The sequence below is a fragment of the Gambusia affinis genome, linkage group LG08 (assembly GCF_019740435.1).
Source record: "Gambusia affinis linkage group LG08, SWU_Gaff_1.0, whole genome shotgun sequence".
Taxonomy (NCBI): Eukaryota; Metazoa; Chordata; class Actinopteri; order Cyprinodontiformes; family Poeciliidae; genus Gambusia; species Gambusia affinis.
In genome coordinates this window covers 27,688,514-27,705,345 of record NC_057875.1, presented here as the reverse complement: position 1 = coordinate 27,705,345, position 16,832 = coordinate 27,688,514, and the positions used below count along the sequence as shown (strand labels likewise).

General features: G+C 39.6%; 1 protein-coding gene across 1 annotated transcript; it reads left to right on the top strand.

The window, feature by feature from the left end:
• Positions 1 to 2,507: 2,507 nt before the first annotated feature.
• On the top strand, positions 2,508 to 16,439 carry LOC122835198 (nuclear factor of activated T-cells, cytoplasmic 3-like). Its single transcript, XM_044124038.1, has 10 exons — positions 2,508 to 2,868; positions 7,208 to 7,853; positions 9,067 to 9,465; positions 9,847 to 10,009; positions 10,703 to 10,902; positions 11,661 to 11,833; positions 12,871 to 13,011; positions 13,104 to 13,159; positions 13,395 to 14,061; positions 15,610 to 16,439. The coding sequence occupies exons 1-10, from the start codon at positions 2,796 to 2,798 to the stop codon at positions 15,744 to 15,746; spliced, it is 2,655 nt and encodes an 884-aa protein (XP_043979973.1). The 5' UTR covers positions 2,508 to 2,795; the 3' UTR covers positions 15,747 to 16,439.
• Positions 16,440 to 16,832: the final 393 nt, after the last annotated feature.

Below are 16,832 nucleotides of genomic sequence, written 5' to 3'. Positions count from 1 at the left end.
TTTCAAACACTCTGCCTGAAATAATGTCATTTTCTAAAGAAATGATGTGAGATAATGCAGAACTGTAGATGTAACATTTTAGCTCTAGTCACATTCATTCTCCTTGTACATTTTGGGGATGAATAGAAATAGTGAGTCTCCTATACTGATCGAGTCAGTGCCTCCTATTGACAATTTTCTGCACGAGCACAGGAAACGCAGAAAGATTTTAAAAATCTGCTGGTGTTGATGTTTGGGATTTGATAAATGGCTTAAAATAAGACAGACGCTGTGGGAGGATGATTGATAAACGTTTTAGGATTTCTGTTTGTATTATTTCAGAATACTATTCTTTATGCTGTCGACTGGATGATGTAATTGTTGTAGCAGATTTTTCCCGGGACAGAAAGAATTTCCCCCAAAGGAAACAAATTGAGATTCTTTACCTGACAAGAACGGGGAGGCGAAATGTTGCTACCTTATTTTATGATTCACTAAAACTGTAAAAAGATGCTAATGGGGAACTTTGACCCTTTTGAGTGTTTTGCTATTCAGGCAAAGACCCTATTTGAACTATTTTTCTAGCCTTGTATGAACTTCTTTGGGAACTTCAGTTATCATTTGTGCTGATTATAGCTGTCAACATGGGGTTGTCAACATGAACGTTGAAGTGTCTCAAAGGAGCAAAAGAACCATATGAAACACTTCAAAATTTTGTTTTGTATCAACATGTTGTACATCAAACACAGAGACACACACTTGACTTGATAATCAGTAAGTTACTGCGGTTCTAAATATTTCCAGTCTCTTTGGCACAGCAATTAGCTGGTAATATCCTTCTAACATTTCAGACATAATCAATACTATGGCTCCCTTTAAAATGAAGATCGTCTTTGGTAGGAAGAAGTTCCTGTAGGGCTCCACTGGTCAGAAGGCAGTGTCAAAGGTTGAACTGTAGGACTGGACTGCAGGTTCACTGTGACATCAATAGAGAGAGACTTCACTTCACGTATGTAACTTACAACTGAAGAATGCAAGGAATCCTTTTCTGAAATAAACCCCCATGTGACCAAGGCAAATTAACTCCAGTCCACCAGGACCTGAAACAATTTTACTAACCTCTTTACTGAGAAAATTCTGAAAATTAGAGGGTCAAGCCCATTACCAGTGTTGTGCCTAATCAATAACAATCTGACCTGTTCACTCCACATCAGGACTCCACCCATCCTGCACACAGATTGTTCCAGATGCTCTAATCAGGCAGGAGGCTGAGAAGCATCCAGAACAATGATTTAAAAATACATATCTATATATCACATAAATTACTTATTTATTTATTTTATTTGTGTAATAATCTGGGACCTGAGTCCAAATTTTGTACCACAAACAAAAAAATATATATATATTTTTTAATTTTTTATGACAATGAAAAAAAAAAAAAATCCTTAAACACATAATGCTTCCTAATTTTAGTAAGGAAGTTAAAGAACTTAAATTCACCTTAACAGAAACGGTTAAGATATGTTTTAGTCAGAATCTTACCCCATTATGGATTTTACTGACAATATATTTTTACTTGTTATATTTTTTGTTAATCTAGCCTAATATCACATCAAATAGGTAACCAACAATTCCCAAACTGATTAACATATAGTTTCGAAAGAGAATAATAACAAGAGGAATAAAAAAGTGAGGGAGTAAAATGCTTACATTGTTAATTTGATCATACAGCTGCCATGAACTTGAATTTTATTTTGCGTATTTCATTAAATTAACTGTCCAAAGTTGAAATGAAGGCGTATCTTCTAGCAACAACGTTGAGTATACGGCGTTACGGGGCGGTGTAATGATGCCTTTAGGGAAATATGAAAAACATAGAAATTGAAATCTGTAAAATGAAAAGAGCCTATGGTAATTTTTCCACCATAGCCTTATCACTGTAACGGAACCCTCAACATAACACAAATTTTCACCTTCTCAGGAAAGTTCGTGCAAGTGTTTATTATCTGGTTGAATTTCTGCTTTCTCATTGCATAACTAACATGATGAAATAAGCAAGGCTGCTGACTGATAATTTTTAAGTGTAGCTAATCTCTCACAGGAAACAAATGTCTTGCGGCCACAAGAGGAAGTATGCATGCAGCTGATTACTGCAGTTTGTGTTCTCAACTTATTCCTTATTTAATCCTTTATCAGAAGTGTTTTAGTACGAAATAGTAGCATATTGTGCATATAAAACCTGTGATATTCCACAAAAAACAATTACAGACACTTCGTCATTTAATCACAAAAGAAATGCTTTTTAAAGAAAAGCAAAAGTAAATTCTAAAAATGTAAAAGTTATCAAGTCTGGTTGAATTCTTCAGCGCTGAAGTTGTCAACCAATTTATGCATTCTGTATCAAAGGATTATGAAAGTGAACGTATCCACAGCTCTAGAGAGAACAATGTCATTTATTTGAAGACTTTCTCTTGCCCACCTTTATGCATCCGTTTCAAAAGTCATAAAGTTTACGAGGGGACCTGAAGGCAGCACGACGATCAGGCTGAAGCGGAGTAAAACTCGCTGCAGCGGAGCAGAAACGCAGTGAACAAGTTAGCTCAACAATGAGATTTTAGTTAATTACAGCGTTGTCCGGATGTGTAATTACTCATTACTTGTCTTGGTGAACTACTTTCAGGTTAGAATTATCGTGTTATTACCGGAGTCGACACAGAGTTCTGCTTTCTTTCGGATAAAACAGGGAGCAAGAAAGATCCGTTTTGAAGACAGTGCGATTTATAGGCTACATGCACGTTTAATCGTCTCATGGTTCAATGTCCACAACAAAGTCTGCTGAAGAGCTGGACTTCAGGCTGCTGTTTGAGGAACATGGTAAACACTCGACAGGTACGTGTCATTTTATCGAGTAGTTAGTTAGCGAAAACTCTTGTCAAGTTCAAGAGATAGTGAGAGTTAAACCAGAAGTCGACAACTTAAGCCTTCAAAATAAAAGTAAAATCAAATGGGGAAAAAGGTTTCAAACCAATGTTCTGAATTTTACCAATTTGACGACTTTTTGAAAGGCGTCCTGATGTCTTGTGATGGACCCATTTGCCTCAGGCCTGAGAGAATACGTTAAATGAAGTGAAGATTTAACAATAAAAAAGAAGAATAAAAACCATAAATCCAGATAAACAAACCAGCAAGGAGAACACTGGCAGAATGCAGGGAAGTGACGGGAGTGGAGGAGAGAATTCGATGAGGAGTGACTGAGGATGAGGTGCTTAAATATTGATGAGGTTGCAAAGACCTAGGCTGATGAGCTAGTGAGTTGCAGGTGTGAGGGGAGAGCAGGAAGCAAGCTGAGGAGATGCAGAGTACACTGGGGAGGAAATAATTGTAACACTAAAGAAACATAATAAAACTAGAGTATCTGAGAATAACTAGAAAAAAAGAAATAAATATAACTAGAAACATTAAGAAGGACTGAGCTAAAGTAGAACAGAAACAGGACTGATCCAAATAAAAGTCAAAGGGACACAGAATAATCAAACTAGAATAAATCAAAACTCAAAGACACTTAACCTGGAACCCAAACAGAAGGCTTGGATATCACTGTCAAAGTGTTTATTTGAAATATTTTTGCAAAAGAAGGAGTGTAGTTTAAGCTGGTGTATGTAACTTTTATTACTTTTATTTTTTTACATATTTGTTAAACATGTATGAGAAAGATAATCTGTGAAAGAAATTGAGCTCCTCTGCTTTCTGCCAGTTCTCCCAGTGCTAACTGCAGAAAGACTCAGCTTGGTCAGAAACCACCAATTAAAGCCAGGAGGAGCATTTTTGTGTTGTCACTCATGCTTGTGTAGGCGCTGCTCACAACCTCCCCCTTACTCTCTGCTATGCTTTGAATCCTCAAGCTAGTTAGTTGGAATTCAGGCAATAGATCCACTCTTTCTGTCCTGTGCACACCCCCTATGCAGAGGAAACGTTTTGGTTTTTTTTCTGGGACAAGTACCATGTGACTGATTTTAATACATTTCTAATTGAAATGTCAAGAAAGCACAATGCATCTATAAAACACATTACATACTGCGGGAAATGCACTACCCAAGTTCTGCCTTGCAGTAGCAGGCATGAGTAGACAGATCATCAGACAAGGCCAAGATGATGGTCTACAGATTTAAGTTGCCTGCGATATCTGCAAAAGATAACGTTCCCTTCACTCAGTTCAAGTCTGAACTCATGTGGAAAATGACTTGAACGTAGCAAAAATGTTTTTTTCTTTTATTTTGTTTTTCTTTGGAGATTTTTTAGTTTAAATTTCAGCTTGTTGAACTGCTTCAAAGAAATAACTTTGTTTACTAGCTTGTTAATTAAACTGTCATGTGAAATGCAATGTGGTCAAAACTTTAGGTCCATCCAGTGCAAGAAGCTGGTCTAGAGCTCTGGTTGATGTGGTTACATGACATCCAATTATTAAATGGCATGATGCACTCATTAGGCTACAAGTGTTCTTAACATGAAACTGAAACGGCAAGTACTTAAATTTGGGTTCTGGTGGCAACGTGCTTGAGGAATTACTGCAGAATGACTGGATTATATTATAAAAGTGTGTTGTAAAAGTCTCCACTGTGAAAGAGGTGCCGGTAATCTGCCTTAGTCACTAAAAGCAAATTGTCCTGACAGTTTTGATTATTTGAGTTTTGTACACTTGGTTGTGAATGGAGTATCATGTGTCAAGTTGATCTGGTTATGGTGTTGCTGGAATTGACACAAAACAAAAATTTCAAAATTCATACTGACCCTAAGAAAAATACTCGATGCCATTTTTAGTAGCACACCAACTTTTTTTATTTATTTATTTTTTTTTGCACAGAGAAAAAAATATGATTAACTTTCTTAATTAGACTAAAGATAAATGCATGGACGAGTTTCTCTAGATCTTGCTGGGACTGTAGTCCTGTAATCCTGGGAACATTCTTCAGGTGATAGAAGGTCGACTTTGTAAAGGGTGAAAGAAGTTTTGGTCACCATTTCCCAGAGGAGGTAGGAGGAAAGCTTTGTGTGCCTCTGTTAAAAAAAACAAAAAAAAATGTAGTTTTTGTTTGGCTCAAGCAGCTTTTATTTGAGAGTGGTAAGGCAGGAAAGTAGGTAATGAAAGAGGGGAAAAAATGCAGCAAAGGTCATCAGGCCAGGATTCGAACTTGTGATGTCTGTGTCTAAGACTTAGTCCTTCATTCATGTTGTGCTTTACTCCTACTACTGCTATGTGCCTCTTAGCAGTACTCTTATCCCACCTGGTGGGACAGAATATGTCCTGGGCAAAACCGCACTCGATTTTTGAGGGAAACATGTTTAAAATCCCATAATGCAAACCTTGACGTATCAAAAGAAATAAATTGAAGTGTCTGGACAATATCTTAAATAGTACTTGCAGATGATGTGTTGAGTTTGTGTAAATACAACAGTAATGAAAAGCTGCAGGAACTCACAGGGCAGATAAGAGGGTTCGCAATAACACTTATAGAAGTTTCACATCAAGTGTGCAGATGAAGTACAGGATCTCTTTTAGATGTAAAGACACACACTGCCCCCTGTGTTCCCCTCACTACCTCCATGTCTGAGTCCAGCTGGTGCATGCCTGAAGCCACCACTGACAGGCCTCCATCAGGCGTCATCATGCTCTGTGAGCCAGGTTTCAGTGAACACCATCATATGTGTTCACTGTAGTTTGTTCCTTTAGAAAAAAATATTTTGTAAATAAAGCGATAATTCAATAAATGAAACAATAAGTAAACCAGCAAAGACAAGATATGTTGAAAATGCTTTCTTTTAACATTTGAAGTTAACCTGATGTGCATATGTTTGGACAGGATCCAGAGCGAGCCCTCTCTGTGTTCACACCCTTTCCACCGCAACGCATCACTATTAACTACCATCTGTCTGTTAGCCAGACAAATGTACAGTTCAAAATCTTATAAGATGAAGAAAAAAGGAGAAAGTTATTATATGAAGAAGCATTTCTTATTCTTCTCTTCAAACGATTCAGCTGAATGGATGAACAAACAAGTAGATGAGTCGATAAAGCCAGGAGGAGCATGTCTGTCTCTAGGCTGCCTGTTTTTCAGGTTCTCTGCAGTGAACCAGTGTGACACCCTGCATGCCTGCTGGCTGGTTTTACTTCCTGGTTTTCTAACTGCTTTGTGGCACCCACCTGGTTTAGGCTGTTACCTCCCGCTGCTGTTTTTCCCCTTCTGTTTCGCATAACGTCTAAAACATGGTACGTGGTTCTCAATTCTGGCCCCCAGGGACCTCTGCCCTGCAAAATTTAGATGTGTCTCTGTTCCAGAACCCCTGATTTAAAAAATGGAAGAAGCCTTTTAATCACGTTCTGATTCAAGTCATCAGTGTGACAGAAAGGAAGCATCTAAACATGCAGGGCAGTGGCCCCTGAGGGCCGGAACCGAGGAACACTGACCCAACAGGAGCATAGCTGCCGCTCCATGCTGAGCTTATTTTAGCCTGCAAAGTGAGGGTTATGCGTGAGGCAGAGGACCTGGTGAAGCAGATCACAGTTGGTGCCTTAACGCCTTTTTTGCATACACACATATTTTGCATACATTATGTGGTGTGTGTGTGAGACTGTTTTAAAAATACCTACAAGGATAGCATAGCATTCAGACAGATCTGGTATATTTATTAGACGACATCTAACTATGAAGATGTTCCCAAACTTCAAATTAACAATTGCAAGAAAAAGTAATGCGTTACATTTCTGTCTACATCGGATTCAATTCTTTGGCTTTTGGGAGTGCGGATCATTTTAAGCACCTGCCTCTGATTTTCTTACAGACTCTCTGAAAATGTGAAAATTCTTTAAGTATATATTTCTTCTTCTTAAGTGGGAAGGAAAAGCCTGTTGGAACAATGAAGGTCCTGAATGATTTATTAATAAAATATAATTCTAGAAAATCAGTAGCTTTTACCAGAGTTTCGATTATGTGTCATGGTAAAAATCCTTGACCTTTGTTAAGGTTAATCAGAACCTGGATGTACATCCCACAGTGGGAGCGAATGTTAGTTTGTGAAGAGGTTATACTTAATTAATGGAGATTAACACATTAAACTCCCAATCCAAGAATAAACACATCAATAAAAGGTAGCAGCAGTTGCTACAATACCTGATTTAATTTTGAGATTCATTATTTTTGAACATCTGATTGTTCTTTGTCCTATTTCACAGCTTTAGCTCTGGATGTGAAGACATCTCCCTCCACTCAGGCTCTCACTGAGCAGCTCTGTAGTCCGGAGCTGCAGAGCCACCTTCCATGTTTACCTGGCACAGTTGACTACGATCATGCTGACGGTCTTTCTCACGGACCCTATTGTGGCCTCCAGCAGAACTTCAGGATGTTTGATTGCCCAAGCATTGAAATCACTTCCATTGCTCATAATCATATCGAGCCTGGCAATGACCTGGAGGTTTTGCCACTGGGTGGTGCAGAAGGAGGTTATCCTCAGCCACTGTGGACCAGAGATCAGCTCTACTTGCCTCTGGATGCCTGCTACCGTGAAACGGCTCTCAGCCCGAGTCCCTGCAGCAGCCTCTCCTCTAGAAGCTGGATGTCTGACCTGTCATCCTGTGAATCGTTCTCCCATGGTTATGACGATGTGGAGGGAGAGTTACAAGACCCTGCGCTCCTAGCTCTGGGGTCACCAGGTTGCAGGGGTGGAGCTTTTGGGGTGGAACTTTGGCAGCAGAAGTACCAGCATCCGTCAGCTTTCAATCCAGTGTTGTCACCCTATCAGTCACCCCGACAGTCACCTTGTCACTCCCCACGCACCAGTGTCACAGAGGAGACCTGGCTGAGCCGCCGGCCCACCTCCAGGTCAGTCAGCTTCACCTCCATATGGAGATCCATTTGTTTCTTGTTTTCAGCAACTTTTTCAGGCAGTGTGCATAATTACCTTCTCTGTTCTTCTTGGGTAAGGGTAGATTTAATGCATTGTGGGTTTTTTTCCCAAACAATTGTATTACATAGGTTTTTTTTAAATTCATTACCAGTAGTGTTCTTCATGAAGCATTGTATTTAACAAATACAATGCATTTAACAATGTATTTAACAAAATGCAGTTTTTTAAAATACAAAGAATGATTTGATTCAAGTTAAAAAAGCTTTCCACAAACATTCTGACCCTGTGTGAAATATAATTGGCTCCCTAGTAAAAGGTTGTCTTAAATTCGATCAAAGTGGCTTTTACAAGATGTCTTAAAAAGACTTAAATTTGACTTTCCTAAACTAGCAGATATCCTGTGCGTTACTCTGGAACATCTGATATGTAGAAATATAAATATAAATATGTTAATGTGGCGTATGGATTAACATCCCACAGTGGGAGTGAATCTGTTCATTTTTGAAAGGGTTTTTCTTACACTTTAAACTCGAGGGCCAACTTTGGGCACCGTTGGTCTTAAATCTGATCAAAATAACTTTTAAAAGATGAGATAAAATGTCAGCAATAAGCAACAGCGAGTCTTTTATATCCTTCTGGATTGGTTTTGAATTTTATCTTCATTGAGGAGTGTGCTCTGAGATCTTTTCAGGTCACATAAACCAGGTTAGATTGGACAGTTGTTAATGTTGTTGATGGACCGACTGCTTCCATTGTGAACTTCTGACTTTCCCTTACAATTCATTAAGACCCATGATTGAAACATGAATCACACCAATGTTCCACACAGTTCTTTTGAACCAGCAGTACTATTTATGCCTGTATGGAAAATGTATTCAACTATTTAAAAGAATCTCTCTCTCAAAATCAGAAATCATTTGAGAGCTTTAAAATTTGGTAAATAAATGGGGCGTGCTGTGGTGGCGTAGGGGACAGCGCAACCCACATTTGGAGGCCCTGAGTCCTCGACGCGGCCGTCGCGGGTTCGATTCCCGGACCCGACTGACATTTGTTGTATGTCTTCCTCTCCTTCCCCCTTTCCTGTCAGCCTACTGTCATATAAGGGACACTAGAGCCCACAAAAGACCCCCTGGAGGGGAAATAAATAAATAAAAAAAAATTTGGTAAATAATAAATTTCCTTTCACAGGCCGTCATCCAGACCAACATCCCCTTGTGGAAAGAGACGCCACTCCAGTGCTGAGCCCCGTGCTCGCTCACCCTCTCCTCATCACTCACCAAGCCCCACTCCAGGCACTTCTCCACGGGGCAGTGTGACTGATGACACATGGGTGGGAAGCCCCGCCTCTGCTCTTTGCACACTCCTCATTTCTGGATGCCAGGAGCTTGACGTTCCTTCCAAAACCAGGAGGACAACTGCTAGCCACCTTGGCCTCTTGATCGGTCAGGGAGAGCCTGGACTGGACGCCTACCAGGACTCTCCTAGCGAGGAGGTCCAAGAAAAACCCGACCTTGCCGAGCTTTACCTTCAAGTGCCTTCCCACTACAGCTGGAATAAACCTAAACCTGGAAATGCCCCGTTGTTCCAGTAAGAGCGACTGATTTGCAAATCTGATTTCTCCTTCCTTCTTTTCTTTTCCCAGAGAGTTTAAGCGCAGAGAGCAGACCAATTTACTTTTAGAATTATTGTTTTTTTATAGTGAATATAAGACATCATTGGGGAGGGGAATAAGATCCAATTGAACTGGGCCAGTTATTGTTGGCTTATTGTTAAGAGTGTTACTCATTACTAGTCATTATTAATATCTTGTTGGTGTGAAAGTCCATTTCTCAGTGAGGCAGAAGATTCTGGAGAAACTTTGACCAATGGTTTATTAGGCTGTAGCAGTCCCATTGTTTTGGCTTTTTTTTTTTTTATGAGAAAGTTTGATGTTTCAAACAATCAAATTCTTTTGTGTCTTTTCTCCAGGGGCTTATCGCCCCCTCCACTGGACTGGCCTCTGCCCAGCCAGTATGACCTCATTGAGTTGAAGCTGGAGGTCCAGCCGAGGTCCTATCACAGAGCACATTACGAGACAGAGGGCAGCAGAGGATCCATCAAGGCAACTGCTGGAGGACATCCTGTTGTCAAAGTATGTCTTTTCTCATCACTGTTTTGTTCAATTGGATTTGACAGCCCAATTCAGGTGTGACCAAGTCCAATCCTCGAGAGCTACTGCCCTGCAACCTTTACGTGCATCCCTGCTCCAACACACCAAGTCAAAAGGCTGACTTCTCTCACCAGCAGAAACTCCACTCTGCAGAGTCCTGCTAGTGAGCCATTCATTTGATCCAGGTGTGTTGGAGAAGGAATGCGTCTAAAAGTTCAATCTGAGCATCAAAATGGGGAAGAAAGGAGATTTATAACGTGATATACAGAATAAATCTGAGGGGATTGAGGAGTGGACATACTTTATTCTAAGTGGTTGATTTAATTTCCCCACAAAACAGACCCGCTTCTTTTTCAGATAAGTTAATTGTGAAGTTCCATTAAAAATGTATTTTTTTGAATAATTTAAAGAATATTTTAAAATATTGTCTAAAATACAGAATATTTTAAAGCCAAAATCTTTTTTTATTTAAAGATTTTGGCTATATGTTTTTTTATTTAAACATATAGCCTGTTCAATTCAGTTTTGTTGAGCTCTTGTTATAGAACTAACCATTTCTGAAAAGTAGGTGTTTAACAAAATCCCTAAAAAATTTTATAATACATCCTCTTTTCCTGCCATCTATGCAAAAATGATTGCTTCCCAGTTATTTATCAGATTTCTTTCTCTCTGCAGTTGATTGGATACAGTGAGCAACCAGTCCACCTGCTGGTGTTCATTGGTACTGCAGACGACAGATACCTTCGTCCTCACTCCTTCTACCAGGTCCACCGAGTCACAGGAAAGACAGTCAACACCGTCTGCCAGGAGAAAATAATGAGTGGCACCAAAGTCCTGGAGATCCCTTTGCTTCCAGAAAGCAACATGTCTGCCAGGTATTGGAGGCAACCTCATCATACTGGGATTTATTGGGGGGGGGGGAACATTGCACTCATTCATGCTGTTAATTATATCTGCTGTAAACCATGACTTTGATGATTATGACCTGCAGTTACATTTTAGTAAAATGTATAGTCAGTATGTCAGCTTGAGTAAATGATTTTTTTAATGTTAAGTATTCTCTTTAGCAATAGTTGTTGGAGTTGTACCATCAGAAATTGATGGTTGCTGTGAACTATATCAAAATATACTAGTTAAATACGAAATGTTTTAAAAAAAAAAAAGACTATTTACCAGAAGTAAATAAAAACTGCAAAGAATGAAGATGTACAAATGACGGCAGGAATGTTTGAAATGAGGAAAGCTGAACAAAGATAGAAAGAAATGTTCATAAGTTAATTAGACTGTAAGAAGTGCCGTGAACTGCATAATGCACATGCAGCCAGAGGCTGTCCCAGTCTGTTTGGTGACCTGGGCGAACCACCCTACTGGCCAGCCCTCCTGTAAGTTGTTCACTGCCTCCTCTTCAGTTCACATTCTGAGCCTCTGGTTGGTGGAGGGGGTCGGGGTGATGGACAACCTCTGCCACAACCTCTGTTTGCAATACCCAAATGTTCTTGTTTGGATTCCAGAAGAGCTCGGTATACAACGCCAAAGATTGTTCTTTTTTCGCTATAAGTCAGAGGATGAATTGAAGTTAGAAAACTGCTTTAGATTTAGAAAGAACGTACTTTATTTCTGTTTTTTTACATAGCATTGACTGTGCTGGCATCCTGAAGCTGCGGAATGCTGACATTGAGCTGAAGAAAGGCGAGACGGATATTGGACGGAAGAACACGAGAGTCCGAGTTGTATTTCGAGTCGCCGTGCCTCAGCAGGACGGACAGATGCTCTGGCTGCAGACGGCATCTGTTCCTGTGGAGTGCTGTGAGTGGACTAAAGTGCAGTTGGAAGCAGATATTTAGATGAGCTGTGTACAAAATCAACTATTCGATCAATTTAAACGTTCCTGTTTTGCATGAGTTATAATGACCAACATTATTTACTTTTACCAAACACCAGATGAGCAAGAGACATTTTCTATGCTTTCCTCAAATTGAGAAGTTTACATTGTCCAAGATTTTCATGCAGTGAATAGTTTAGGAAAGCCCAGATGAAGGATGGTTTTGTCTGGTTCTTAACAACTACAGAGTTAAATGGACCGACAGCTGTGTCAATGTATTTTACAGCAAACCTACTGTTTTTTGGGTGATAAGGAAAAAATAATGAAATCAGGCTTGATAACATGAAGAAAATATAAGTCTACTTCATCTTCACGTTTTTAACAAAAGCACATCTATAATTTGGAGTGCCCTGCCATCATGCTTTTTTTTTGGAAGGAAATAGTTGCGTTCTAGAGATGAATGCATTTTATACGTGTACACTTCCCCCAGTCAAGACGGTGCCAGGAAATGTATCTAACAAAAATATCGAACAAACTCTCATTTGTTTTGCATTTAGCAAGTGAAAATAATTGCTAATGCCTGTTTTATCTGAGCTGCTGTCAGCTAAAACAAGACAGGTTATGTGTAATTTAATCTCAGACAGAGAGAGAAAAAGTTGTTTACCCTACCAACTTTATTTATAGAGGACTATAAGAACCCACAGGACCAGTGGGCGGTGCTCAGCCAATACAGTATGTACAGTATCTGTTTATAAAATACATATAGATATTGGTTTTCAACTGCACATGAACATTTTGGTTTGGTATTAAACAACATATATAGTATTATGCTGTACTTTGCGTAAGAAGTAAAGAGTTCCTTATTATAAGTAACACCAGAAGATGTTATAAATGACAAATTTCCACAGATGTTCAAAAGTAGTCCTGGCTGACAGTTTACTTTTTGAGAAAGTAGAGCTGCTATTTTTACTACTGATGATGCACAGGAACGTCTGAAATCTTACACTGAGCTGTTTTCCAGCCCAGCGATCAGGTCAGGAACTTCCTCAGGTGGAGAGTTTCTCTCCTGCCAGCTGCTTTGTGGACGGAGGAGAAGAGCTGCTCATCACAGGAACAAACATGTCTGCACAATCTAGAGTTGTTTTCGTTGAGAAGGGGCCTGGTAAGATCCTCTGATGTTCATCAACAAGTGTGTTTTCATCAGGTCTCTTTTCACTAACATTAATCAGAATTGTAAATGCATTGAACGTTTAGATGGAAGAACACAATGGGAAGTAGATGCCAGAGTTCTGTCTGACAAAAGTAACGAAGTAAGTACAAAACAGTTTATTTGGATGGCTGCATTAGTAGGAATATTTCTTGGTATTTTTGCAATTAGCAATGTATAAACACCATGTACAATGTAACAATCAGCAGGTTACAATGTACTGATTAGTTCATTAACTAGTGAGCTACTTTGATTACAACTGAACAGTGACTACAACACAGTATAACATGATCGAGACTCCTGAATGTGGATCTCATATTTATTTGTTTTTGTTTTAGTCGAGGATCACGGTGGAGATCCCTCCTTATGTTAAGAGGACAGCGTCTCCTGTCCAAGTCCAGTTCTACGTTTCAAATGGGAAGAGAAGAAGAAGCCTGATGCAGAGCTTCACTTACCTGCCTGGACCCAGAGGTCCCCATCAAGCTGCTCCTGCAGTTAAACAGGAGCTCTGGGGGTCCGAGCACATCTTCTGTCCAGAGCCCAGCCTGTTGTCTTCCCATGATGCCGTGCTCAGGCCAGATGTAGCTTATGATTCATGCGGTCTCCCAGTGGCTGGTCTTCCTTCCCAAAACTCCTCTCATCTACACCATCCTCCTGCTTTCATGCTTTCCCTTGAAGCGTCATTTTCGTTTCCTCAAGTGTCTTCTGCACCATGTCAGATCATGACTCCACTTCCAAATCAAGGTTTGACATCAGTGCAGATAGGCACAATCGATGCACAGGCACCGTCTCCACCCATCCAAACTCTAAACCTCTCTCATCATGCCTCTGCTGGTGGTCCTCCAAGGAAACAATCTGAAGGTTCCAAGAGTACTTTGAAAAGCTCTCTGGAACACAAAGAGTTCCTGCTGCACAACCCAGGAGATGTACTGAGTGTCAAGCAAGAGCCGGAGGAGCAGCCTATTCTAGGATCCCTGGGCTTCCAGGAAATCACACTGGATGACGGTAAGAAGCAAATTAAAGCACTAGCAACCTCTAGAATATTTATTATCAAGCTATGTAAAAGTTTACATGATCAGATTTCCACTAGTTTGACCCTTTACAACAATTTCTCTTCTATATAAATTACAGTTAGGGGGCGAAGCTTGTTGCTTCCCAAACCACAGCAGTTTATGGCATTTCCTGAACAGCTTGCTGTCTGTAAACAATAGCTTTAACTAGACCAGTTTGGTTCTAATTAGAAGCAACACAAACTGGCTGTCCTAGAACCAAATTATATGTGCATCAGAACTATTTGCGCTCCTAAAATGCAATCTCCACTTCCAGCCAACCCCCAAAAATCCCACCAAATAAAATAAATACTTTTTGAAGAACAGGAGAGTTTGAGCTTCTGAAAAATTTGCAATTTTTAATTTGTTGATTAATAAGCCCATTACATGAGTTACCAGCTGGATTTAATTCAGAAACACACCCTTGGTTTCTAGGGTGAGGATCAGAACCTGCCTGTAATCCTGTGAACTGCAGCCTCTCCTTACAAACAGTAAATGTTTTTTTTACTGTCAGATTTATGTTGACTTTGAGATGTTTAGCTCTTAAAAAGCTAACTCAGACTGACTTCATTTTATCTTTCCTATCATTGCTGAAAACTTTCCAACTAACGAGGTGACATTGAGACAAACCGAGTTTGATGTGGTAATTTGGATTGAGTGATCTCTCAGGTGAAGGAGTTTCAGACTGCGGAGTGTGATCAGATTTCCTTGCATCAGAAAAATGAGGGAGAAGAAACTTAAACTTTTTAAAAATGAAGAAGTAGTTACTCCTCTTACTCCATTGTTCAGGTGTTCATCCATCTGTTTGTGTGCTGTATTTTCTTAGAAAAAGATAATTCAAATTGACCTCATTTTTTAAAATCTTTCTCCTGGTGAACAGATTATTTTACTTTGTCAAACTTCAATTCCACTTGCTGGAAGGAAAAAAAATGTTACTTTCAAGTAGGCTAATGAGGAATTATCTATGATATCAGATTGGATTGCAGAAATAGCACGTTTCATATTTCTGTTACCTAATTTCTTCCTGCCTGCTCCCTGAATCATGTGTATTGATGGTTATTTCTGTGAGTGATCTGAGCTAAAATTAGCCGTGTCTGCTGTTTGCTGTTTGCTGCTGTGCATGATGCTGATGGGTTCTGTTGTTGCGGTGCTGGTTGGCACCAGCTGCCCCCCTGACCTCTGCCTGTAAGCCCGGTTCCCAGCTGCCATGCAGTCGGACTGTGAATCTCAGCCGCTGCTTGTCTCTGTTTTGGGACGCAGCTCAACTATTCACTGAGGCATGCTGGGAGCTTTCAGTGTCAGAATTACTGTACCATAAATAGATATATAGATATAATAGATACTTTCCAACTGATTACCAGCTCAAACCTTTTTCTATATGAGGTTTTCCACCTCACGTGTTTGTATATTTTTTTGTTTTAATTTTGTAGATTAGCCAGCTATCATCCTTCAGAAATCATTTCTAAATTTGTCTCGAATTTTGACAGTTTGTTTCGTCTTGCAGTGAACGAGATTATCGACAGAGACATTGGGACATTGAGCAGCTGCGTGCAGACTGACCAGCATGACCAGTTCCAGCAGTACAACTGGGAGCACAGTTCCAGCAGCTCCTCTGGGCCCTTCCATGGAGAACCTCAGTAGTTTCAGAAGAGTTGTTTCCTTCATCGGATGGTGCCGTTTGCACAAAGTTCTCAGAACGGATCTTTAAGTGCCTGAAAACCAGTCAGCGGCCTTTGAGGAATCTGTAGCTTATTTTATTTGGAGTTCTGTTCCTTCTGTTTCTCAGGAATTTTAGGGAAAAAAAGCAGCTTGTACCTCACAGTCAAACCAAAGATTTTATTTTTGACTGAATTGGAGAAATTGTTAAGTGGGAAAAAAGCAACTGTAATCTGATTTCAGTCATATTATAACTTTAACGTCATTACCAACTGTAAAGTTGCACAAAAAAAAAAAAAAAAAAAAACACATTTCATGAATTTTGACAAGGCCAGTAAGCTTAAAAAGTTATTTTTGATCCCTGGATCTGATCCAGAAATGTTTTGCCATGGCACCGTTTTAAAGACTTTGCTTTATTTTTTTCTTGCTTTATGTTAATGATATTCAACCTGAATTCCTGTGGTGTGACTTTTTAAGTCGCTGAAATATATTGTGAGGTTGAAGTAAAAATAAAGAATACTTAACTGAGAATAATTAGATAAACTTGTCACCACACTTCCCCGTGTTTCTCTATATGACCTTTTCAAAGCTGACAAGCTTTATGGAGACCAAACCTTGGTCCAAAATATCAACTGTATGATTTTGACATACACTTCCAATAAAAAAAAAAAAAAGTAACTATTTGGCTTTTGCTAAGAACTCTTTTGCTTTTTCCTGCTCATTTTTTGTTTTGGAAGTTGCTGTATTTTCCCTCCGTAGGAAGTCAGGGTGTAAGTGGGGCGACGGGTGTGTGGCTCCTCAATCCTACTATTGAAAACTCGTAGAGTCTCTGTTCACTCAGGTATGGGTTAAGATGTTTACCTCTATGATTAGGTTTGGTTTCCACTAAAAACATCTTGTATAAATTATCACCAAGCGCTTTTTAGTGATGTAACATATGCGTATCTATTTTATTTCTGCTCCTCCGGTTCTGTGCATTCTATCTACTCCGTCTATTTGTGTGCAAGTGGGTGTCTTGACAAAATCATTTTATGCAACTCTCCATCTTTAGCATATCGTTATTCCTATAAT